The 27,130-nt window shown below is 39.7% G+C and overlaps 1 protein-coding gene across 3 annotated transcripts in view; it reads left to right on the top strand.

Moving 5' to 3' along the window:
* Nucleotides 1-27,130, top strand: part of mld (molting defective) — a 62,850-nt gene that overhangs the window by 8,534 nt on the left and 27,186 nt on the right. For 2 of the 3 annotated variants that reach the window (XM_017610630.1, XM_017610627.1), the window contains exon 2: nucleotides 14,343-22,689. In XM_017610630.1, coding sequence (XP_017466119.1) covers nucleotides 14,343-22,689 — 8,347 coding nt within the window. The remainder of the gene's footprint in view (nucleotides 1-14,342; nucleotides 22,690-27,130) is intronic. The other variant, XM_017610636.1, reaches the window with a different exon arrangement.

Below are 27,130 nucleotides of genomic sequence, written 5' to 3'. Positions count from 1 at the left end.
TAAATAGCGACATTTAGTAAAACTGGCGTTGCGTTTTTTTATTTTTTTCGCAAAGGGTCTTGCGCATGTTCTTCCACAAGCAATTCATTTTTATATGGAAAAAAGTGCAAAACGCTGTCAACAAACAAAACAAAACAAAAACAATTATTAAAAATCATTGCGATTTTTTAGCCGCTGAAAACTTGCACTTATTTTACTAGAAGTTTATAAGCTTGTTGACTGCAAACCAAAAAAAAAATTCTTAAAACTCTGGTTAAAAAACTCGAAATATAGAAAAAAAAATTGTGGAATTTTTATTAGTTCTGCACAAAATGTTAAAGTGAGTAATTTATATAGTTTTTGATAAAGCATGAACCATATTTTTATAAAAAAATAAAAAAAAATTTCCTTGAAAAACATTGTAGATATTAAAAACGAAACACCCTAATGTAGATATGTACATATTTGTCTGTCCAAGCAATGCGGAGCAAAAGCCACATTGCATCATAGATGGAGGAGATTTTATTCTTTCAAATATTCTTCTTTTTTGGTTTTGTTTTGTTCTGGATCATATTTTTTCAGTTCAGCTGGTTTTGTTTTTTTAATTATAGGATGTGGGGATGCGGCAGCCAGCTATCAGAACCTGTTTTCCACTTTAAAAGTCATAAAATTCAATTGCAATGCGCTTCGCATAAAGAAGACAAAGCTGCAAGTGGACTTGGATAGATAGCTACAAATGTAGCGCGGCACAGTTTTTTTTTTTGTAATTTAATTTTTATCTTTTATGTGCATAGCCATTTGGTGCAGCAGCCAAAAGAAGTTAGCGGTCAAGCAGTCGCGATTGTGGCAAATGAAATTGAGCACTCAGCATTTTTGGTTGGTTTGGGGGGGGGGGGGGGGGGGGGGGGGGGGGGGGATGCGCTTGTGGAACGAAATATAAAAGATAATGAAAACATAAGAAAATTTGAGAGATAATGAAAAATTACGAGATTAAAATAAATGTAGAAGAAATTAAGAAAAATCATAAAAAAATACATTAAAAATTTGTCCACAAAAACTTTCACACATTCAAATCAAACTTTAAATTGCTTCTTTTTTTTTTTTTTTGGTTGGTGGACAGACATATCGCTGTTGATGATAATCAACGATGATGATGTTGTTGCCATTGTTGTTATTGTTATTTTGATTTCCTCGAGTGTTGTGTACTATATGCTATTGCTATGCTTTCTGCCATGTCATGTTATCCATTACATAGTGTAGATACATACATATGTATGTAAAGAGATGTGGAGAAAAAAATCTAAATTAAAAAAAAAAATATCTAAAGGTTGTCCCTTTATGTTTTTTATTTTCCATTCTGTCGTCTGGCTTTCGATTCGTGCGCGCATTGATTGACACACAGCGAAAAGCAGATGACTACACATAAAAAGTATTTCAAAAGAATTAAAAAATAATAATTGACAGTAAACAAGAAAAAGAAAAGTATGTATGTACATACAAAGCATGAAGAGCGAAAAAAGCAGCAAGGCGAGTGCAACAAAAAAATATTAAAAATAAAAAATAAAAATAAATATATATCTAAATACAAATAAAAAAAGGTACCGACGCACTGTCAAAGCAGCGCTTTTTTACCGAATCGAAACATAAATGCCGTCACGGTAGTGCCGTTCTTGGGAGGCATGTGTTTTTTTTTTTTTTGTTGATTTCTTATTTATTTTGTAGATATATTTTTATATATTTTTTTTTTTTGCTTTAGCATCTTCTCTTGTGTGCTACAGGAGCCTTTCTTCATTCAATAGTGTACCTACAACTTTGTGTTATTTTTTATTTATTTCCTTCTTTGTCATGTTATTTTCACTTACTTTCAAAATGCTTAAGTAAATATCTATGCTTTTGATGTTGTTGTGATGCTTTGTGTGCCTAAGTAAATATGTTTACTGACGAGCTGCAGATAATTGAGTTACCGTTACAGCAAATAGAGAAAATGTTTTCTGCTTATATACATTTTTTTTTTTGTATACAAATATGCAGAAATACATACATATGTATGAACTTAGTGTTTTATTTATTTTTCTCTCTATTTGTATTGTAACATTTCCAAGATAGAAATTTTATGCGCAGGCACAGGCAAATTTACACAAATAATGACATGCGGTTTGAGTTGTAGAAAAGAAAAGTAAGTAAAAGGAAATTTTTTTCTTCAAGATTTGCATGTACAAAAAATGCTTTTATCTGCAACACTGTGTGACAAAACCCAAACAAAAAAAAAAAGGAAAAAATTTGTAGATGAAAAAATAAATATTTGAGCAGTGTGTGGGTGGAGTCCTTTTAATTTCTTTTTAACACTTTAGAACTGATAATCAATTTTACAAGTAACAACAGTTTCGTGAAAATCAGAAAATTTTACTTCAACAGATTACTGCATTTTAAATTAGGGAGCTTAACAAAATTTTTCAAGGAATGAAACCGATTCAAAATAACGTTCCGGTTTGGGTTTCGGTTTCATTCCTTGAAATTTTTACCTTCAGTCCATACTTAGAGTGGAGTTTTTTATTTCATATTTTCCTATTATGTTTTTCTAAGGATTTCTCATCACTAAATCCTTAAATTCGTGTTTTAAACTTTATTTACAATTGTAAAAATTATCCGAAATTGTTTTTTTTTTTTTAATTAAAGAATGATAATTTTTTTCTTACTGCATCACTAATTTTTTTCCATTCAAAAAAAATAATTGTCGAACATACTACATACTACTTTGTATGGATGAAAATCCATTAAAAAAATTGCCAAAAATCAACGCGAATTAAAAAAAAAACTGCTCAAAAAGTTGAAAGTTTAGATGTAACTTTTCAGAATTTTTATAATTTTTGCACAAAGTTTGAGATATGAATTTATATGGTTTTTGTTAGATAATGAGCTATATAGCACATACCCGGCGTGCTTTACTGCTCCTCAAACGTATTTTCGTGTTGCTTAACACCCGCGTTGTAATATTTCATTTATTTTATTAATTTGCTTTGATACAATTTTTCAAAGAGGTGGCCACCCTCCTCAAAAATATTTTCGGCAGTAAACTTTCATAAACCTCTCCAGTTTGATACCCATATTGCAATATTTAATTTAGCTTAACAATTAAATTGAATTCAAATTTTCAAATAGGTGGCAACCTTCAACAAAACTATTTGCGGCTGTAAGCATTCTTAAACCTCTTCCTTTTGGCGGCCATATTTACTTTATCTTATCAATTTATTTAAACTGCAAATTTCAAACAGGTGGCAACTCTCTTATTTTTTTCTTTCTGTATTTTAGGTTAAACCTATAACAATACATCGATGAAAACTGTATTCAATTACATGCATTAATTTTCGAGTGATGCGCGTACAAACAGACAGACAGACAAGAAAATACAAATATTCTAAAAATTGTTGATTTGGCTTCTGTTGCTCTAATGAAGACCCCCCTTATTATACTTTATTTAATATCTATAATATACAGACATCGGCCTGTTACAATTTTATTATACCTATGTATAGATAATAAATATTAAATAAACAACAGAAAAAATTGGCAACATTTGTTAAAATGTCGCGTCCCTATTTTTTCCCCGCCGCTGTATGTATGTATATAAAAAAAACTCATATATGCAAAATCAGTGGTATGGAATCGATATGTAAACCAGTCACAGAATTTAATAGCTGTAGCTGCCTACATAAATGACTTATATCACAAAATTTTGTATCCGATAAAATCAGTTATATAGGAGATATATCCTATACAGCTCCGATCTTGTCGTTTTTCTTAGTAGACTTAATATGATTCTTTAGAAAATACATAGCTCACGAAATTGCTCGGTTTTCGCCGTCCAAATGAATAAATGGAGGAGTTATAAATAAAAAATCTCTTATCGGAACAATCAGTTGTATGGGAGCTATAGGATATAGTGGTTCGATTTTGCCGGTACAGTATGCAAACTACACCCGCGCTTACCAAGTTTCAGTCGGATATCTCGACAATTGAGGGACTAGATTGCGTTCAAAGAGGCAGACGCATAGTTCGGCCGAAGTGCAAAAGTGCGGCCAAAATTCGAAATTTAAAGAAATGATTCGAAATTTCGTGCCAGCAGGGGGGTTTCGGGGTCGCTAATTACAAATCTGCTGTCAGAAAGGCAAAATTAAAAAAGGCAAATCCAGTATGGCGTCTGGTAATTTTCCAATTTTTGGCCACACTTTTGGATTTCGGCCGCACTGTGAGACATGCAGACAGACGGACATGTCTAAATTGACTTCAGCTTGACGTTCTGGTAATCTCGATATATGTACATTATCATGTGCCTATCTCTTCTTCTGCTGGTTTTTACAAACATCGGACCAAAGTTATTATGTCTACCATTTCATGATAGGTATAAAAATATCCCTAATTAAATATTTGACAATCAACTTATGCATCGTCCAGCGCAGAGACGCCTATGCATCCGAAACGACTTTTTTTTTTTGTTTCGCTTTTATTTTCTTGTTTCAAATATTTACTTGCAGATTAAGTCTCCGCTAAGAGGCTCACAGTGATGGATGTGTTTATTATGACGAAAGAAGCAGAAAAAAAAATGACACTTAAGTATGTATTCTCCAGCTGCTTCAATGGCTGCAAAGTGTTTGGAAATTGGACGCCTTAAGTACCTGCTGATGGCAGGGACGAGATGAAATTAATGTGGCCATACATATAACAACAGCAACACGAGCTACATGCAGAGGAATGCATATTGAATTTACGATAATATTGAATTGAAAAGAACACAGAACTAAAAGAAACTAAAAATACAAAAAATTTGGGAAATTTTAAGACGGAGTTTTTAGGGACCTTTTTTCAGAGAGATGACAGCTAAATCGACTAGCTAACCAAAAAGTAGTCTTCATATTGATAGATACTCATAGTCAATAGCCGAATAGCCGGCAATAAGCAAAACTCTACTTACGAAGTACTTCCTATAAAATAATATTTTTATTTTTTTTTTTTTGAACTGAGTTGCTTTTGCTCAGTGACATTTTCACCTATGTATGTACTTTAATACCAGCAGAGATTAATGTAATCCACACCAATGCCCTTTGCAAATCACAACAAAACCCATTGAATTACAAAAATATCCGCATAAGACATTCCAACAAAAAGGCAACAACAACAACGATTACTCAAAAAGTAAAGTGTCGTCATGAAATCACTCAAATATACTTAAGTCAGGGATTACCAACTTAAATGATACTTAAACCCATAAACAGGAGCAAAGTGTCACATGGACAGATAGAATAAAGGAAAGTCACATTTTTTCGTATTTTCTTTTATTTTTTTATTTTATTTTCTTGGTTTTGTTTAGTTTTTTTTTGTCTATCGATATTTTTTCGTCTACCACAAAGTGTGGCGTATGTATGTGTGTAACTCAATAGCTGTGGTTTCCGACAGGAGGAACATCTTACGACGACGATTCACCTACTTTCATACCCGCATAAATGCTCAACTTAACGCCAGTCATTGCTTTTGATGCTACAAGCTACAAGTATGCAGCAGCTGTGAATAAGTTTTTTGGAGTGTAGGCACCACTCGTAGTATATGTCTGTCTGTCTGTTTGTTTGTTTACCGACATGTTTACACAAATTAGGTGATTTTTTGATTGCTCTATAATAAATCATAGGGGTGAACGCGCGTCCAACAAAAAAAAAACACACACACACATACACACACACGTGTGTGCTCTATTTCATGTTTGTTCACGCTGGGAAAAAATGGTTAATGGTAGTAGCCAAAGTGGAAATCAAAAGAAGCATTGAAGTCAAAAAGTGAAAAAAAGAGGATGAATAACTTCTCAAATAGACAGTTGGCCGCCCATGAGCCGCAAGTTATTTAAAAATGCATCGTTTCTGACAGCAAAGAGCCCTTAAGCGTTTTGTAAGTGGTAGGAAGTTTTGCAAGAAAGTCAGTTTGTTTAAGATGATCTTTGAAGTTCATCCAAAAAATTTTCAAAATAATTAACGTGAGTAGTTTTGATATCAAGATTTTTTTTTGGGGGTTTTAAAAAAAGGATGCTAAATTCTTGGTAAAGCTAATGTGAGTAGTGACGTTTTAAACAATAACAATGTTATCGATATTGTTATCGTGGTCGATAACGTAGCCGTTTTCAGTATTTTCATCGATGTCGAATTTATAATTATATGTAATCGATAGTGTTCTCGGTATTAATGTGGATATTATCGCTATCGAAATAGTGAACATTGTACGTTTATTAGTTGTCAGCATTTTTGACGATATTGAAAAAGTATCGGTATTATGTTGTACGTTATCGATTTGTTTTCTTTCGATATCATTGTCCACATTGTTAACTAAATAGTTTAGATTAAGAAATCGCTAAAAGTTGTGTAGCGGTTATCATTATCGATTTCGATATTTTAATCGTTATCGAAATTGTAATCCCAATATATACATACATACATGCATATCCTCAACGCTGTAGATACTGCACCTAAGAATTATCGATATTTTAAGCGTTGTCAACATATGTACATATATTGTTATCGTTGTCGCTGCCGTTATTATTCGCATTCACTTTCGTCAGTACAGTTGTTGTCGATATCTCTATAACTTCCTATATTTTAATGCTTATGAGTATCGTTAATTTATCGATTGCTACTAGAGAAAAAACGAATTTAAAATTAATTTTGTACGAAATAAAAATATCGATAACAAATCAGAATGTCTCAAAAGAAACCAGTATTAAGTCGGCTAATGTCAATACTAAAACAAATTGTAAAATATTGAATTTTCAAAATTAATCGATTTCCAAATTGCACGATTCAAAATTATCATCATTTTTTTCTTTTTTTTCGGCTAATAGCGATTTTTAAAAGTCTTTGGATAATTTTTATAGTATCAGGCGCCCTCGAGGAATAGCTACATTTCGCCTTCATTCTTTTGTAGGCTTCAAAGAACAGCTAAATTTTTCGTGGGAAAAATATATTGCTTAAATAGGGTACTAGTACTAGTAATCGATATGCCACACTCAAATACTGTTCACTGAAAAATTCATTTTTATAATATCTATGCTAAATTTAAGAGCCATGAGAACATTGGCTCTTACGTCAAAAGCTGATGATAGGGCACTCTTCTATTCACATTTGCATATACATAAATATTATTTATGCAAGCTCTCGACACACAGTTATGTATCTAAACTACATATGAGCTCAACTGCACAACCATCCAAGAAAAATAATTCTCAAATTATGCGAAAAACATAAATACATATGTATACGGTTGCAAAGCCTTTGACCAGTTGGCAGCCAGGTCTGTAATATACGCCAGCAAACACCTGCCAACTTTCCAAGCGCATACCTATAAAAATATCTTTCAATAAGCGTATTAGATGGAATATGTATTTAAATATCTAATGCAGAGTACAAGCGGTATATATGCAAGAAAATTCGTAGAAGCAAGCAAAACTAATACGATTTACATATACTCTGTCCCATGTGTATCGAATTTCCACCTGAGCAATTTCGAAACATCGAAACGTTTAACCTGTTGTGAGAAAAAAGTACATAAGTTGCACACCAAAAAAAAAAAGAAGAAACCAAACCAAAGAAAAAGCAACTGAATTTTGTCAATGTGAGCGAAAGATAAGAAAAGCACAACAAAACAGTTACACATACATACATGTGTTGGTGCAAAGTCAAAATAGCAAAATTTATGTGCTTCCGTTGGTCAGTTTGATAGTTGGATCTTTAAATAAACATAAGTTGGACATTAAGTAAACATTTGGGAGCATACAATTAATCACTTGAGTGAACTTGTTTTCGTATTTAGATACTAACCTAACAGGTTTATCAATAGACTTATAAAAGTAACATATTTAAATGTAACACTAAATATATCTACGTACAATAAAAATAACTTTCGTAGTGGTGATGGCATTTGTAGTGGCTTTGAATTGCCGTCGGTAGTTGCGCACGTATGTAGTAAAGTGATTGATTAGCCGACGGCAAAATGGCATTGTGAAGAGTACTAAAAGTTTTGGCAACTTTATGTTAAGAAACTTTACAAATAACTAGCGTTTAAAATATTAGATTGTGTCTTTGGTAGTTTGCTGAGTAATAAATATGTAATTTTGGAATTACGGGTATTATATAAAATTTATATGATTCGTGAGTTTATGGTAAAAATCTTTGATAACATGTGCATACGTTTAATTGAAACTTAGTTTATAGGAATGGCTTGGATTTTAATTCTGACTTTTAGAAGTATTAGGGTGGGCCTAAAATCATTTTTTTTTATTTGTGTTCTATTGATAATATCAAAAATACGGTCCGATTTGGTTTTGGAAATTTTTTGGTAATAGCAAAAATATTGTTCATTCTGCACTAAAAAAAAAGTTGCAAATTTTCGATCAGGCTCTCCCAACCAAAGTTCAAAGTGTTCAAACACTTTTTTCCTTTTCTCAACCTAGGTATTTTGTTCGCAAATTTAATTCTCTACAAATAAATGCTTAATACAAAATTGTACAGCAGTAATATTTACGAAGATAACTGCAAGTTTAGTAAAGAAAGTTTAAGTTTTTTACATTAATATAATATTTATGGGTGAAAAACACTTTCAATTTTGACTGACATGGGTGAGCCTAAGATATTGACCGAAAATCTTTATCATTCGGACGATTTTTTTAGCGCATAGTGAACCATATTTTTGCTATTAACAATAAAAATTAAAAAAAAAATCGGACTTTCACGCCACCCTAATGTACTTATTTGTGTTCATTACCTATTTATGTAGTTAAGTGTCAAAATTTACTACATGATTTAACAGCTGGGTGGTTTCCCAAAAAAAAGCCGAAAAATTAAATTTTTTCCATACAAATTTTTAACATTTTGGCATTGCCAAAGTTTCCAAATTTTCAAGCTTCATTCCAGTTTAAATATTTAAAAAAAAATTTAAGAAATTTCCTAGTTTTCGACATATCGACATTTTTTAAGTCTGTTTGAATATACATATTGCCCTCCTACGTTTTGAATATTGCTTTGCAACAAAATGCTGCACATTTTAAGGCGCAACAACTTAAACTACTAAACCCAATGCCATTAGTATGTGTTGTGTGTCGCAAAACGCCCGCAGCTCTAAAATAGAAGACAGTTGTTAACCGGAATAATATAAATAAATAAAATTGTCTGGCTTGCAACATCCGCCAAAACATACACAAGCAGACACACATATTTTTCCATATGTATAGCAATTTGCTAGTTTTCAAATACTAAGTTCTTGTGAAAATTTCGTATAGTATTTTTTTTTTTTGTATTTGATGGCGAGCAGGTGGCTTTTTGTGGTTGAACTATTTCTATTTTTATTTCATTTCGTTTTCTTACTTTAATTCTGTTTTTACTTTTTTCCTCGTTTTTTTGTCGAGTTTTTGCTTCTCCACAAGCGCCTATGGCAGCCTACTGTGGCTCATCGTCGTCGCCATCGCCATCGCCATCGACGTTCGTCGGTCATCATCATTGTGTTAGCTCGCTTGAGTAATAACAATTAGATGAACCCTTATACATACATACATACATACATACATATATACAGATCTATGCGACAAGCTATAATCCAAATTAGCTACGCTTGAGTGGCTTTGACATTACTTTTTACCGCATACTAGTGCATACATTCCTGCATACATAGTACATCCATGCTAGTACATATTAGGGTGGTCCTTAAAAAAAAATTTAATTAACAACTTTTCAGTCCTACCCCTCAATCGATAATACCACTGTCACAGATATCAGATATAAATTTTGGTCACGATTGGAGAGACGGTTAAGACGTCGTCATAGGGTAATCTGAACTTTGACCCCTGTGCGACACGCTCTAACCGTCTCCAATCGCGACGAAAATTTGTATGTGATGTCTTCGACTATAATAGCTTCGGCTTAGAAAATCTGATGTAAAAATTTGCTTCCCACATTTAAGGGCCACCCTAATGGACATACTCTTACTTTTACCAAAGGCATCTGGACCCTCTCGAAACTATTTTTGTGCCATTTTTGTCGTCGTTTTGTGCACTCATTTTTATTATATTTTTTTATTTTTTTTTATTTTATTGTTTATTCAACCAACTTTATACCATCGCCTCATCCTCATCGCCTTCTAATCTACAATGGCAAGCGCCTCAAATGCTGACCCTCGTCGCTACCTCGTATCACTCAGTCAGCGCTTTAGGGCTACTTGGTTTGGTTGGCTGTCATATTCGATACACCATTGTCGCCCTTTCATTTCTCATGCTAAGCTGCTGCTAATTCTGCGACAACTGGGTTCTGTGTTTTTTTTTTCGTTTTCTTTTTTTTCATATTTTTTTTTTTTGCCAAATAAAACAAAGCAACCTTAATCTTCGTGTGTGGTTTCCATTTTGTTTTGCATTATTCTCGTACAGTGGCAGTGGCCCATATTTATGTAAGTAAACTAATTTTATTTAATATATAAAAGTGGAGGATGTACTCAAGTACTATTGTACTTAAGTATTCTTCAAAGCTATACATAGGTATGTATCTGTCGTAAGTGCGTACGTACATACGTAAGCAGGGGTGTGGTGCTGTGTTGGCACTCATGTTCCAACAATGTTGTCAATTACTTGTTAAAAATACCCTGAACAAACAGCGTCTAATTGACATACAATAAATGTTTTGAATAATAAACAGGTGGCCACCTTCCCGTCATCTGCCTTCTGCTCTTTGCACACTCCAGTTTGCTTGGCCTAACCCTCTTGTTTTTTTTTTTTTGATATATTTTTTATATGTGTACATATATATTTTTTCTACTCCAATTCACTTCCCTTCCCAAGTCATGCTTGCGTTCTGTTCATCTGCCTACCTGCCTGCCTGCCTGCCTGCCTGCCTGCCTGCTTATATGTTGCCTCCTTCCACCACTGTTGCGCTACGCCATTGTGTGCGTGCCTCGTTTGCTAATCGTTGGTGTTAAAAGATCAGCCCAATTAACAACTCATAGAACAATCAACAACACGATTATTAACCCTGCCTGCTCATTCATTCATTTATACATACAAATATGCGAAGATATTTGCTCTTCTATGAACGATCACCTATTATTTACTTGAAGCAAAAAAAAAAAAATAAAAATCTTCCACCTTTTCTTCACTTGCCATTATTAAAAAAATTATGAGTTTTAAATATCTCTCTTACCAGCTACATTAAAAAATAATTATTGTGTGCGCGCTCAGCACAATTCAGCTCTCATCGAGGGTTAACTGAGGGATAAGAAATATTTTATGCATGACTAATCCGCACTGGCTGCTGCTGGTGGTCAAGAAAAACATGACTTTTATTATTCACTTTCTCATGACTACGTAAGCTGTCTACCTATAAAGCGGCAGCGGATATCCTACTTAATGTCCTTTAATAACTAACTCTTATAATAATATTTATGCAGCTCAAGCATCCTTAATATGCGGGCACTCTTTGTGCAAATTGTCGAGGGCAATTAAGTGTACTCAACTAGGGGTACTTAAATCCATCATATTCATACATACATACATATATACATACATATGTGCAACAGTTGAAAGGATATGCTTTTTATCATAATGCGCTACAAATAGCAACAAGATCGCCACTACCAATTCAAACGGACAACCAACCCAACCAGCTGTGTGGCGCTGATCATCTCATCTCGTTTAAATATTACCACCTGCGGTTATAATCCTAGCTGATATGCGCGTCCCTTACGCTCAGCTCAGTGCGCCGGTTTTTATAGCGCAATTCCTTTGAAATCAATTAGCCAGCTATTATAGTTACAAAAATTTATTTACCTATTCAGTTGATCGGATTATGTCTTTAAGTATTTTCAAGTTCATTTGTTTAATCGCTTAGAAAGCGGTTCGATAGCATTGTTCTTTCTGCACATAATTCATCGTGACATATCATTCAATTTTATTTAGTCATTTGGTTGAAGAACGCCCTATCTCAGCACATTTTCATTTGAGACAACAGAAAGAAGTTCTGCGAAAAAATACTTGCACCCCTCTTTTCGGGCAACAAAAAAAGGAGACGTTTTTTTGGCGCATTTCGGAACTTTTCGGGGTTTGTGTTGTATTTTCGGAATGTTTCGAGCTTTTTGGGATTTTTGTTCGGACTTTTTGGGATTTTTGTTTCGACTTTTTGGGATTTTTGTTCGGACTTTTTGGGATTTTTTTTCGAACTTTTAGGGATTTCTTTTGATACTTTGTGTTTTATTTTCCGTTTACTTTTGAAATTTTTTCAGACCTCGAGATGTTACAGCACCTTTTGGATTTTTTAAATTTTTGCGGATTTTTTATAAATTTTCGGGGTTGTGCGGAACATTTTGTAACTCTTTTTGCCTCTTTTGGGAATTATTTAGGAATTTTTCGAAATTTTCCCAAGTCCGCTCGAGACTTTTCGGATCTCTGTATTTTTTCGTGGAATTTTCGAATTTTTTCGTGTTTTTTGTTTCGTAATTTTTTTTTATATCTTTTTTTTAAGACTTTTTCGAAATTTTAATGGCTTTTTGCGTCACTTTTCGGTATTTTTCTTTTTTTCGGTACCTTTTTGTGATTTTTTAAAGTTTTTTTTCGGAAGTATGCGTTCTTTGCCTTTTTAGATTTTTTAAACTTCTCACGATTTTCTACAGATAATTTTCAGAATTCTTCGTGCTTAATTGCCTCTGCATTTTTCGTGATTTTTGTATAGATTTTCGAGATTTTTTCTTGGCATTTTTTAAATTTTTTTGCTCTTTTTCGGCATTTTTTTCTTGTTTGAATTTCCGCAATTTTTCATGAGCTTTTTGAACCGTTATTCCCCTTTTTGGTACAGTTTGGTATCTTTCGCGATTTTTTTGAGACCTTTCGGAGCTTTCAAGTCTATAATTATTAGGTTCATCTGAATGAAATCTTCGCCTCTTATGAGTACCTAAAAAAATTATTAAAACTTATTCGTCATTTTCTGTTAAATGCAAATATCAGGGAAATATTTTTTAATTATAAAATGCATTGTCGGAGCGTTTCGGATTAAAACATCTGCATATGTTATAAATTTGTTTTTTTTTTTTTTTATTTATTTATGTAGCCAAAGCGAAATAGCTTAAATGTTAGGCGATTATTATTTTTTTATTAATTAATATTTTTAAGCGCGAAAATCGATTAAAATCTAACTAAACTAAATTTCATGCTTGATTTCAATTACAATGAACGTTCGGATCACGCTTCAGCAAAAAGAAAAATCAACAAAAAAAAATAATAATAATAAAACAAAAGCTGTCAAAAGCGCTTGACAAAGCAAAGCTGGCATAGACAACCACCGATTACCAACAATAGTCTGGTCCTCTCGGTGGCTGCTGAGATATTAGCGATTTGTGTACATATCTGCTCCGCCATGTACATATGTATGTAGCTACATAGTATGTAGTCAGTCGTCGGTTGTCTTTTGTCGCAGCAAATGCATACATTTTAGACCGTACACAGCTTCTGCTTCTGTTTGATTTGTCACGCTACCAGTTAATTTTCAATTTCGTTGTCACATTCGCTGAGCATTTGTTGTATATGTAAATAATGTTTGTATGTTTATGTACACTGAAGTTAGAGTATTTAGCTAATACATATATGCAGGGATTTGTGTAGGACTGAAGCTGTTGAGAGTTGTAAAAATGGAACAGGCTATTAACATAAACCTGCATTAAACCGTATAGCTACTAATTTGTAGTCATGAAAATGAAGCAGAAAAGAAATTGAAAATAAAAATCTGAAAGCAAATCAGACCAGACGCGGACAAAGTCGAAAGGCGACGTGGACACAAAGGCTGGCAAGGCGAGAACCAGCAGCGCGGCATGGGCGGGTTAAAAGTAAAAAAAAAAAAAAAAAACAAATAAAAACCAGACACCTTCGGCAAGCAGAGTCCGCTGTTGGTTGTGGTCAGCCTTTGACGTCATTTGTTTACACTCGGTTCTGTAGTTCTCGCCTTTTGCGCCTTTTGCCATCCAGCATCACCTCGAAGTGGTGCAGCACAACCACTAAACTGAAACTGGGTGTTGCCTTGCATTCTTTTATTATACGAATATTTAGCAATTTTCAACACCTTCGAACGAGCGAGCAATTTACTCAAAGCACAAACAACAAACAAGCAGCGCCGAAGAATCAACAACCAACCGCAAATCACTGCCTACCAACCGACCCTCTTACCTATTATCCAAATGCAATCGCTTTTGAACAAACTGAACATTAATAAGCAACCATTTTTTTTTGTTTTGTTTTTGCTCCTTTACTTACCGGCAATGTTCCTTCATTTATTTTACTTCTTTTTTGCTCTTTTTTCTACTTTCAGATAAAATCGAATGATGGACTGCCACAACGTATCTGTCCGAAATGTACCGCGCAATTCTACATTATCCACAAGTTTCGCCGTAAATGCCTCAAGGTGCAAATCAGATTGCGCTCCCTGCTGGACAAGACGCGCGGTTGGGAATATGAAGAACTGTTGGCGCGCGCAACGGCTGAGCAAACGGAGGAGCAGCAACAGCAGGAAGCGCAGCAAAAGCCAAAGTCGTCGAAATCGAAGCCAAATAATTGCCCAAAATGGCAAAAGAATGAAGAGACTCAAACAGATGAGACCAATAGCAGCAGCAACAGCAGCAGTAGCAGGGTCGAGGAGACCACAGCTGAGGCGGCGGCGGCGGCGGCGGCGGCGACGACGACGACAACGAAGACGAATACCACGTTGAGCGTGAATCTGCCACCGGTGTTGGACATTGGCAACGATTTAATTAACGATAACTACAGCAAATCGGCGGCGCGCGAGAGGTTGGAATCCGCCGCTGTCGCCGCCAATGCTGGCAATGCCGCTGAAGTTACCAATAGTCGGCGCAGCAGGACGTCCAAGATGTCTGTTACAACGCCGACGACGACAACGACGACGACGACGGAGGCAATAGCCGCCACAGTTACAACTACGCCCTGCCGTACGAGGACACAAACGCAATCACAAGCGCGAAACCCATTACTGGCCGATGAACCAACAAAACCCAAATCGAGAGTGCCAAGCAACGATTTGTTGTGCAAGCCGCATGTTGAAACGACTTTGGGACGAGATGTAAATAGGCGGCGCAGCGGTGGCAGCATCGATCAAGAGTCGCTTTTGGCAACGCACATCATTTTCAAGCCAGCAACGCCAAGCAAGCCAAAAAAAACAGCAGCAACAACAACAACCGTGATGCGCACAAGATCGGCGCGAATGAAGAAGCTGGCAAGCCAAGCGAATGAGCAGGAATTATCCTTGGCGGCAACAGCAACAGTAACAAAGGTGGCGCAAGACGGGCTGGTGGAGGAGACGCGTGTAGATGATTGTCTTGCCGTTGCTGTTAATGACGGTGATGATGATGACGACGATGAGGTGAAAAATGAGGCGTTGGCACGGGCAGGCAACGACGCAGACGGTGGCGAAAAAGAGAAGGCAGCAGCACAAACAGAAGATGTGCAAGTGGCAGCCGACGCCGTTAAGTCTGTGGAGTCTGCAGCCAAGACGGCGTCGTTCCCAATAAACATTGAGCCAAAGTCGAGATCCCAAAGCAGTGAGCGACGCGGCAAACGCGCACGACGCGAACGCGGAGGAGGCGGGGACGTTGCGGTACATAAATGCGCATGTGAACGACGAGAAGGTGAAGTAGAACGAGAAACAGAAGCGGAAATCGCGTCAGCAGCAGTATTTATGGATAAGCGACACGCCTACTCCAACGAAACGGACATGTTGGCGGCAAAGGAGCATGCGGTGTTGGCGGCGGCGGCAACTTCGTGTGATGCTGCGGACACTTTAATAGCGCGCTCTGGCCGAGATGATTGCGGCGGCAATGTTCTTAAAGCTATCGCTGATGAGGCTACAAATGAAACGTTGATGTCGTCGTCTTCGTGCCAACAACACAACAAGGCAGAGGGCGACGGCGGCGACGGCGATGGCGATGGCGATGGCGATTTGTTACGACGGCCAGCTGTTGTTGTTAGTACCGCTGCTAAGGCAAAACCAATGGACGTTGTCGATGACGTACAGCAGAAACTGATTAGCGGCCAAGAGGTGACGGCGGCGGCAGCCGAAATAACAACCACAGCTACGAGGGCAACGGAGGCGGCCAGAGCGATAAATGAAGCACCGACGAATGATGTACAAAGCAGTAAACAAACAGTGGAAGCGTCTGAGATTAGTAATTTGCCAATTTTGCCGGCAACAACGAGAACGACGACGTGCAACAACGAGACTGTGAAAGATGGTGTTGCGACTGCCTCGCAGATAATTGCCAGTGAGACGGAGGCAACAAGCAATGTGGCGGCGGCGGCGGCGGCGGCAATCGAGCTTAATAATAGGGGAGTTGCTGGCAACACTTTAAAGTCAAGTTTGAATTGGAGTTCGAGTTTGAGAAATGTAAACGGCGTTGACGGCGATGGAGCAGAGAATCGTTTGCCAACGGACGAACGTTTGGTCGTTGAAAATGTGCCTGTTGTTACTTCTGATGTTGATTGTGATGATGAAGGCGTTGAAACGCTAATGGCAACAGTTGAACTGCGGCCGCAAACAAAAACAACATCACCAACAACAACAACAGCCACAGCAACAGCAAGAACGCAAAGCCCAACGAACAATGAAACTATGAACTCTGCTGTAACTGAAATGATCTCAGAGGAAGACACCGCGCTGCTCGATAGCACAAACTCCCTCACCACCACCTACCATGCTGCCTCCTCCTCTTTCGTAACGAAAGCCGCGCTCAAAGCGTACAGCACCTCACCCAAATGCCGTTCACTGGCACGTCGTCACATGCAGCAGAAAATGCGACGCACACTGAAAGGACCCATTGCCCAACTGCTCGCCGCTTCGCCGGCCTCCACATCGGCAGCAGCTGCTGCTTTCACAGCGTTGCATTACAAGAAAAAGCAAATGCGACGCAGCCTTGCACAATTGGCGGCAAGCGAGCGTGAAAGCGAAACAGCAGCAACGGTCATTGCGACTGGCAGTGACACCAGCGCGCCCGCGGCAGCAACGATGGCGATGACGTTGGGAACGGAGGGCACTAACTCACCACCACCACCGCCACAGCCGACATTCTCATACTATGCAACCGCACGCCGTGGTCGACGACGACTCAAGTGGCGTGCACGTTCACGCCTGCCATGTTTCGTCGATAAGCATACGCACGTTGATGACAACAAAGCGACAAACGAATGCGATGTAGTAGATGATAGTATAACCACCGAGTCGATGGCGCATCAACAGTTACCCTCATGTGTTGTGCGTTTGCGACGTTTAGATAATAGTGAAGTGAGCGATGAGGTCACCAAGAGTCTAGCAGTTACGGCGACAACAGATGAAGACGACTACGCATACCTAACGGACGTGCATATGTCCACTGGTGTTACAGATAGTGAAATCGAATTCGAAGCAGTACAGAGCTGTGATGCACTTTCGGAAGCGTGTAGCACACGCATAACGCTCAAACGTAAGTTGCCAACGGAAGTGATTGAAAGTTCAGCCTCGTCGACGCGCTCACCTTGGCGCACGAAAGCCGAAATGAAGGAAGGTCTCGAGCAGCAGCAAGCCGCGTTGGAAGCGGCCGAACAGCTAGATGAGCAGCTCGTGCTATATGCGCCGGATGCTGAAGCGCAAAATTCCACAACAGTTATGCGCACTGAAATCCAACAAAAGACTGAGATGAGCCATGCTGAGGCTTACACCACAGATGTAGATAGCGCGACGACGGCGAGTACTATGTGCACAGAGCGCCGCAGCAAGCGCATCAAGAAGCGTCGCAAGTTGCTGGAGGAGACAAGTAAACGTAGTGCGTCCAGCGACGGCAAAGTGATGCCCATTATACTGAAGCTGGTGCAGGAGAAACGGCCAGCGTCCTGTGCCGCATGCGCGCCGAAAACTGCTGCGTCTAATGATGCGCAGAGCACGCGTGGCGCCACAATGGGCGCTTCGTCGTCGGCAACAACAACAGGCATAGCAGCAGCACGCTACCATGTAGTGGGCGGTGTGACAAAGCAGCAACAGCAGCAGGGTGAGGAAGCTGCAGCTGACCTATCCCAGAAGCGACGTCGCGTACGTAAACGACGTTCATGCTGTAACGACTGCTGCATGACCGACGACACGACGGAAGACGATTATATGCCAAGTCTTATGCGCAAGCCGGAACCACCCAGCCTACCAGCGCAACTTGTCAGCCAAAACAAGGGCAAGATGATTAGAAATAATGTAAACACTTTGAATGTCAAAGACTACGCGAAGGCGCCCAAAGAAAATTGTGATCGTAATAAGGAAGAACGCGCACCAGCAGCGACATCTAAATTCACGAACTCAACCATGTCCTTACCCACACAGCTTGTACCTCTGTTGCCACTCCTGCCAGCGCTTTTGCCAACTACTGCTGCAAGCCATAAAGATGAGGCGTCCACGCCGTCGCCAAGCAAAGTGTCGCCAACGGCACCTATGTCTCTTAAGACTTTTTCCACGCTCGTGTCCGGTACATCGAAGATCTCAATACCAAATAAGTCACCAACCAAGTCTACTGAAATGCTCTCGCCAACTAAGGCTTCTACACAGACGCCACCCATCGCCTTGAAATCGTTGGCTCCATCGATGACGCCATCAACATCGTCTACTTCCGCAGCTAAACCAGTGTCGGTGCTGTTACGTAACCAATTAATTGTGCGCGTGCCACTCTCTGCACTATCCGCAGCCTTGCAAAGAAGATTCCTAACAACAGCCAACGCGCAAAAGACAACATCACCAGGCAAAGCGTCAAGTGATGAGACCGCGAACAACGTGTCAGCGCTGACAGCGAAAACGGCAACAAGTCCCCAAGCGACAGTGCGAACACAAGACGTGGAAAGTGTAGATGGTAAGCCACCGATGCATGGCAAGCATATTAATGCGCAATACAACAACAACAACGATAGCAACAGCAGCAATAACAACACCAGCGTCACAAGTGATATGTGTCTTGAGGCGCCCTCAAGCAATTCTGATGCAAAATCAACTATGGTTGCATCTCAACTGCAGCACGCTGGCGACAAGCAGTCGCTTCAGCCAACTGGCGACAATCAAACATTAAAATGCAGCACGCAATTCGTCACAGAGGTGGATGCTGCGAATACGCAATTAATGCGCTACGGCGGCTGTGCCATCGCAAGCAGCCAGTACGAGAGTGAGCAAAGTGACTGTATGGGCTTCAGCGACGGCACTGGGTCAAGCCCCAATGGACGCATAACCAGCAACAGCGTGCAAGCAAACACTTTGCCATCAGCAGCAGCCACAGCGAGCTTAGCAGGCGCCAAGTTGCATGATTTCATAAGCGAGTTTGCGCCCGAGCTGGCCGATGAGTCGGAAGCGCCACAAGCCAACGAGCTGCAAGCCACTTTGCCGGCGGGCGATGTCACCGCCGCCTTGCTCGCCGAAGCGGAGGCCGAAGCCGAAACTGCTGCACCCTTCCGCGGCGCGCCACACACAACCATACACCCGACCACGACAACGACGTCGCAACCCACAACCCAACTGCTGAGCGAGTCAAATTTGAGCGAGATGCAGGACGTGGAGAACACACTGAGTGGCATACTCAACGAAATGCAGGATCAGCACATCTACACGCCAGTGTCGTCTAGCGCGGATGATTTCTTCGCGCAATCGGTGTACTCACCACTCTCCGAACCGCCCACCACGCCCACGCACAGCATGTACGCCGAGAGTCCGCTTGGTGGCGTTGGCAGCGTGGGTAGCAGCAGCATGGCCGGCGGTGGCGGCAGCTTATCGGTGGCCTCGAGTCCCTACGTCCAGCACATGCACATGGAACCGGCGAGTGTGAGCAGCGGCCAAATGTCAGAGCCGTCTCCTTTGCCTGCGCCCGGGTCTGTGGGTCCACCACCACCGGCGCATCATCATCAGCAGCAGCAGCCACAGCAGGGCCAGGGACAGGGGCAGCGCGGCTATGGCAAGCAGTACAGCAATGGCCACGGCAACGGTAACAAATATGGTGAATGCTTCACCGAGGATAGCACGCAATCGGAGTTGATTGGCTTCCAAAATGACATACCCTGCTTTGAGAATATTGAGTTGGCGGCAGCAGCTGCTAATAATTCATCAGCCAGTCCAGCCAGCAGCCACAATGACGTGGAATTACAGCCGACAGGCGTGGCCGCAGCGGTAGTGCCGACGGCGGTAAACATTGAACAGCAGTCTAATTGCGAGGTGGCTGCCGCGGAGTCGGCCCCTGTGCAGTATTTGGAAATCGCGCAGGGCAACGAGGTCAACACCAACGAGTCGGCTGTTGTTTTGGCATGTGCAACAGATACTGGCGTGCAGGTGCATGCGCCAACGCCTAGTGTGCCTGTTGGGCACGCCGATGGGGCAAGCGCAGCGAAAGAGTACGCGGTGGACAGCGAGACGCTGGATCAGCTGCTTAACGACTTCGAAGCGACGGAGCAGGCCGAGCGGGAGCGCGAGGCGGCGGAGAAGGAGGCGGCCGATGGACAGCAGCCCCATTTGGTGCCAGAAGAGGTGGTACCAGTGCAACAACAACTAATAACTCAAACGCAGCTGGCGCAGCAACAACCCGCCCAGGCTGAACTGCTGCTGCAACAGCAGCAACGAGAAGAAGAGCTGCTCAAGCAGCAACAACTGCTGCAACAACAACAGCAGCAACAAGAGCACCTACTACAGCAGCAATTGCTCGAACAACAGCAGCAGGAGCAGCTGCTGCATCAGCAGCAATTGTTGGAACAACAACGTCAACAGCAACACTTGGAGCAGCAGCGCCTGCAACAGCAGCAACAACAACTGCTGGAGCAGCAGCGCAAACAGCAGCAACACCAGCAGCAGCGTCCACAAGTTATACATCACACCATGCTGGCCACGCCTACCGCCAAGCAGCAGCATCAGCAGCATGGCTCAACCGGACAACAGAAGCAACACTACATTGCCTTGCCGCCCAGCTGCGCCTATGAGGCTGCGCAGATGCAACTGGCGCAAGCCGCAAATCCCATACAGCCGATGACCAATGTGGGCGTAAACCTCTATGCTCACGGCCTCGGCACCGGGCAAGAAATCCAATGGACATCCGATTTGGCGAACCTCTCGCCGGCCATCATCGAAGCACCTACGGCGGGTGGCGGCACCACCACCTACTACATAAACGCCAGCGATTTGTATCAACCAAACTTGATTGCAGCGACCGCAATGCCACAACAGCAATCGCATGCACATGCGCACCATCACCCCCACCAACAGCAACAACTACAGCAGCAACAGCAGCAGCAGCACCACCAACACCAACGCCATGCGCTCGAGTTGGATAAACGTTCGGTGGTCGATGCGAATGAGAATTACATTGACGGCATGACTGGTGATGGGCCTGCTATAACACAACAACGCCAAGCCTGCCATCAGCAACAGCAGCAGCGACAGCAACAACACCAACAGCAGCAACAGCAACAGCAACAACAAATAATGATTGTAATACCACAAGAGTATGGTTCACCAAGCGCTGGTGGCGCCACCGCGCAACTGTATGCCACAGCGGCCGGCACATCTGATCAGCCAACCACGTATCAGTTGTCACAGCCGCCGCAAGCAGTAATCATGCAACACGCGCAACCACAACTACAAGCGCCAGCACTGGCACCTTTGTCTGCAGTGCAGGTGAACGGCGTCAACTTAGCTCCACAATTCATCAATCCACGTACAGCTGCGCCAGGTGCAGCGCATCACACGTCCACGCCGCGTCACTTGCAACATTATCAGCTGCACAATGCTACGCCACCGCCACGTTCCGCCTCGGCGTTGGCTGGCAATCGACCACCGCGCTGCGCATCCACACCATCTGCATCGAACTACCAACATCGTCAGCAGCAGCTACAACAGCATCACCACCAACAACAACAACAACGTCAGCAGCAACACCAACAACAACAGCAGCAGCAGCAGCAAGCCCTCCCAGCACAAGTACGCATGTTTCAACATACGCGTGCACGTCAACCGACATCACTGCAGCAGCTACAAATGATTCAACCGCATCCGTCGCCAGTGCAGCCGCAGCAAGCGGCCATTGCTCGCGCCAACGCGACCACACAAAAAGTCAATCTCGTCTGTCGCTTCTGTCACAAGCGTCCCAAATTCACCAGCAATCTCGACTACAGCAATCACATCATAGCCATGCACCCGGTGGAGACACCCTTCAATTGTCCCCATTGTCCGATGAATTTCATGCGACGCGCCCAGCGCCAACAACACATAGTCGAAGAACATGGCGCACATCGGTTCCAATGCGCTCAGTGTGGCCAAAGTTTCTGTACGCAACGTGCGCTCGATCAGCATTTGCAACGCGCACATGCATTAGACCCGGCGCCAGCCGTAACAGCCTACGCTCAATCGCGACCATCGGCCACACAACCGGTGGCTGCTAACGCGCGACAATTGCTACAACAACAGCAGCTGCAGGCAGCAGCACAACGGCGCAAATGTTTCTTGCAACAGCGACCCACTTGGCTGGAAAGCCGCAATCGCAATACAGCAATTTCTTCGGCGGCAGCGGCCGCTGCAGCAGCAGCAGCAGCATCCAATTCGCAAGCGGCAATGGTGCGTGTAGAGGATGTGCACTTGCAAGTGTGTGACGATACAGCCAACAGAGGCAAGAAATGTAAGTAAATTTGAAATGTTCCCCTTTTTTATTGTTGTCATTGGGTTTTTGTTTGTATTTTTATAATTTTTAGTTCTATTTTTTTTTTTGCGCAAGGTTTATGAATAGAACAAAGCGCAGTGAAAATGTTGGGTAAATTATGAGAAATGTCTTTTGAATTATTAGGAGCATTGTGCGTGCGTCTAATGCGAAAATATGACGTTGCATAGGCAAGTGTCGTCGTTTTGCATTGCTAGCTAGCTAGCTAAATAAATATACCCCAATCGATTGGAGTTTTGAATGCAAATTTTTACAGACAAAATTTTATGTTAGAACATCGATTTTACTGCTCAAAGTAGGCACTTCGCGCGGCTAATGCTTCATTGAACTTAGTAAATTAATCTAAAGTTATACGTATGTCTAAGGCGCCATTATTTCTGGGTTGTTTTTGAAGCATTCTTACGAACAAAACTATGAGAACGACATTAAGTTTTGATCATACATTTTGTTCTCGGTCCCTGAAAGAATTTTAACTGAAGAGCTGATATAAGAACTTGAGAATTATAACATTTAAACAATTTTTCCGCTCCGTTCAGTAACGGTTGATATAAAGCACTTTTAAAGAAATGATAAATTGGAAGATATCAACTTGAGAGTTTTAGGTTCTGAGAGGATTACGGATGCAGGTGAAATGGGAGAGAAATATTAACTCTTTAAGGGCAGTTTCCTGAAGTAACCTGTAAGTTAAAGGTTACTTCAGAAAACGGTCCTAAGTACAATAAATCAACCGTTATCTTAATTCATCGTCTCTTATATTGAACAGTGGTACAATATGTAGGCTTGTAGTTAAAATGCGAAGTGATTTAATTTTTTTTTCTTTCCTTTGCCGAAATATACTTCAAAACTATGAATCATATTTTTTATAATAATTTGAATTTTTTTTGTAATTTTTTTTATGTAATTATTTTTGTTTTCAATGCTGTTCACTATCGACTATTGTTACACTTTCCCTTTAGTGAAAAAAACACGGTCAAATGCATCCCGAAATCACAATAAACGGAACGCGGTAAAGAAGAATGATATGATTATCTCAAAACAACTGTTCTTTTAACAACTAAAGCTCTTATTTAGGAAAAAAAGAGCTTTAAGCACAAAAAATAGTCACTTATATTGAACGCTTGTACTGAAGGGGTTAAGGTTCCAACTATATCAAAAATTTAAGACGGTTTGGAGGTGGATAATGGCTGGCCTGCCATTATATGTATAATGCTGGATTTCCACTAGGCATTCAATGGAAAAAATTGCAATAACAAAATTGCGCATTTCAGAATATTCGTATCATTACATTATAAAAAATAGTCCATAAGTTCATTTCCCCATGGCATTTATTAAATGGCACCAATTTTTTTGTCACTCAATGCCTATTGGAAATTCGGCATAATAAATAATAGGTATAAAAGTGAAAATTACAGTTTTCGAAAAGTTTTCATATAAATTGGTATTAACTCCCCACTCTGAAAACAGCCTTGAAAGACTTTGAAAGAAATTCGTGAAAATGTTAAAATTTATTAGAAATGCTAGACAATACATGCTTGCTAGTTGGTATCCTTTATTAATTTTCATATTTTGTGTTGGACATAGGCGCCTCACACACACATACACGCTTACCCACACCCACTTCGAATTGCGCACATTTGAAGTTGCTTCCCGGGGCATTGTGATACACAAATTTTACTCTAATGAATGAGGATATTTATAAATTACTAGGCAGTGTAAATGCAATGCATACACAAACAAAAATATATGGCAGCAAGTACATTCATACATACATAAATACATACGTATGTATGTATATAGATTGTGGCTTTTGTGAAGAATCGCTCTTCATAGCGGAAGTTTAATTTTAGCGACGACTTCACGGTTCATAAATATGTTTGTACAAATGTGTATTGCAGAAAACAAAAAGAAAAAAAAAATAAGTATTTAGTGTGTATTGTGTGTTTATCCAAGCGAGATTTCCGGTACAAGTACCACGAAAATACACTTCTAATGCGAAATAATGCTCTGCCTGGCGGTGGTGGTGGTGGTGGTGGTGAAGTTATAAATATGCTGGTGGTCGTCGACGATTGCCGATTGCCGATGGCCTCACCAAAAGCGAAATGCTTTGAGAGCGCTACAATAACCGCAGCAGAAGAACGAAAGAATGGATGGATGTTGACTTAGGTCACCAAAAAAAAAAAAAAAAAAAAAAAAAAAAAAAAAAAAANCTAGGAAGACACGCATACACGCCCTTTGCCTATTCTAACATCAAAGGCTGCATGAAACTTGTAAAGAGAGAGGGTACTCATCAACTTCAGCAATGCGCGCACCGCACTCTCTAACTCATCACAGCTGCTCGGTTCACAATTGCTTTGCAGACGACGACGAGTTCATTGACAATGCAACACTCGTTAATTAACTGCCACCTCTAAAATTGTCCATTGTGTGGCATACGCCCCTCACTTCAATTGTTGCAGGGCGCGCTCAATTGTGTGTATAAATAAAATGCTTGGTTGCGTGGTATGAAAGTGCGAAAATAGGTTGTCACCCTCCTAGTTAATTGTGTACTTATTCTATTTACGTGTATTGAATGAGATTTCAACGAAACAGATATTTCCAACCTCACTTTTAGACACAAACTAACAAAAGCAATATTCAATATTTATTCATCAACTGGCAAATATCCGGCGTCATCGGCGTGGCCAGAATGAAATTTAGGGGGAAGGGCGGCGCCCTCTCACTATATCCAAAACACTCATGGCTATTCATAAGAAATAAAGTAGCTTTAAAAAAGGTTTATAAATTGAAAAATATATGAAAATGTCATTTTATAAAGCTTTTTTAGTCTACTTTATTTTTTATGAATAAGGTCATTAGTTAATATTGTTCTTAACAGAGCTTCGTAGCAAACCTTTTTTTCATCGCTTCACTCTAACTGCGCTCCAGTATTGCATTTCGCCCCGAGCTTTGCTCTTAGCTCCGCTCCCGCTCCCAAAAAAAAAAAAATTTTTTGTTTAGTTAATTACTTACATATTGAGCCCCAACCGCCAAAAAAATTAGCCGACATTTTTTGAAATTCTCTTTTTAATATGACCCAAATGTATTTTATCTTGTAAATAAAATGGCATATATTAACCCAGGCAGCAATAAATCTGAAAATAGATCCGAAAAAGGAAAAAAGTGGATGAAATGCGGATTTTTGCCAGTTTACTGATGCCATTTTCGGATACTTTGACGATACGAAAATTGTTTTGAAACGGCTACGTTTTTGGCAATTTTTCTGCAAATTTTCTTCACTTTCGAATGTTTTCCGGATACGAAAATGAGTGAAAATTTTAGTCGTTTTCTGGTCAGTTCCGGATACGAAAACCGCACTTTTTTAAGGTTTTTCGATACGTAAGTGAACGAGAATTATAGTATTCCGTTATTCATTAAAATTTGTTTAATGTTCAGCTTTTGAATAGGTGGCAACCTTGCGAATTTTTTTTATTAAAGCTTTCTCAACCACTTTTCATTTGGTACCAATCCTGTATTTAATTTAATTTATTATTTTTTGTTTATATAGTTGGCAATTCAGTTGAAGGTATTTTTACGTCAAAGATTTCTCAAATACCTTTCGTTTGATACCCATATTGTAATATTCAGTTTACCTTATCAATTTAATTAAATTCCGTTTTTGAAATATGTGGCAACCAACCTCAAAAATATTTTCTTTAGTAAACTTTTTTTTTTAACTTTTTAGTTTGATATCCATATTGTAATATTTAATTTATCTGATTAATTTAATAAAATAAAATGTTTGTAACTGGTGGCATCCGCCTCAAAAATATTTTTGGATGGTAATATTTAGTTTACCTAATTAATTTAATTTAATAAAATGTTTCAAACAGGTAAACTTTTTTTTAAAACTCTTTAGTTTGATATCCATGTTGTAATATTTAATTTATCTGATTAATTTAATAAAATAAAATGTTTGAAACTGGTGGCAGCCGCCTCACAAATATTTTTCGATAGTAATATTTAGTTTACCTAATTAATTTAATTTAATAAAATGTTTCAAACAGGTAAACTTTTTTTTAAAACTCTTTAGTTTGATATCCATGTTGTAATATTTAATTTATCTGATTAATTTAATAAAATAAAATGTTTGAAACTGGTGGCAGCCGCCTCACAAATATTTTTCGATAGTAATATTTAGTTTACCTAATTAATTTAATTTAATAAAATGTTTCAAACAGGTGGCGTTTGCCTCAAAAATATTTTCGATCGTAAACTATCTTAAACCTTTCTAGTTTGATACCCATATTGTAATATGCATTTAATTTATCCGCTCTATTGATTAAATACAATTTTTCAAGCAGGTGGCAACACGTCTCAAAAATATTTTCGATAGTAAGCTTTCTTAAACCTCGTTAGTTTGATA

Source organism: Rhagoletis zephyria, unplaced genomic scaffold (genome assembly GCF_001687245.7).
Source record: "Rhagoletis zephyria isolate East Lansing unplaced genomic scaffold, Rhagoletis_zephyria_1.1 Rzeph_scaffold_00012, whole genome shotgun sequence".
Classification (NCBI taxonomy): Eukaryota; Metazoa; Arthropoda; class Insecta; order Diptera; family Tephritidae; genus Rhagoletis; species Rhagoletis zephyria.
Note: the sequence above shows the minus strand (reverse complement) of the source record. Positions and strands in the feature narration are given on the sequence as shown.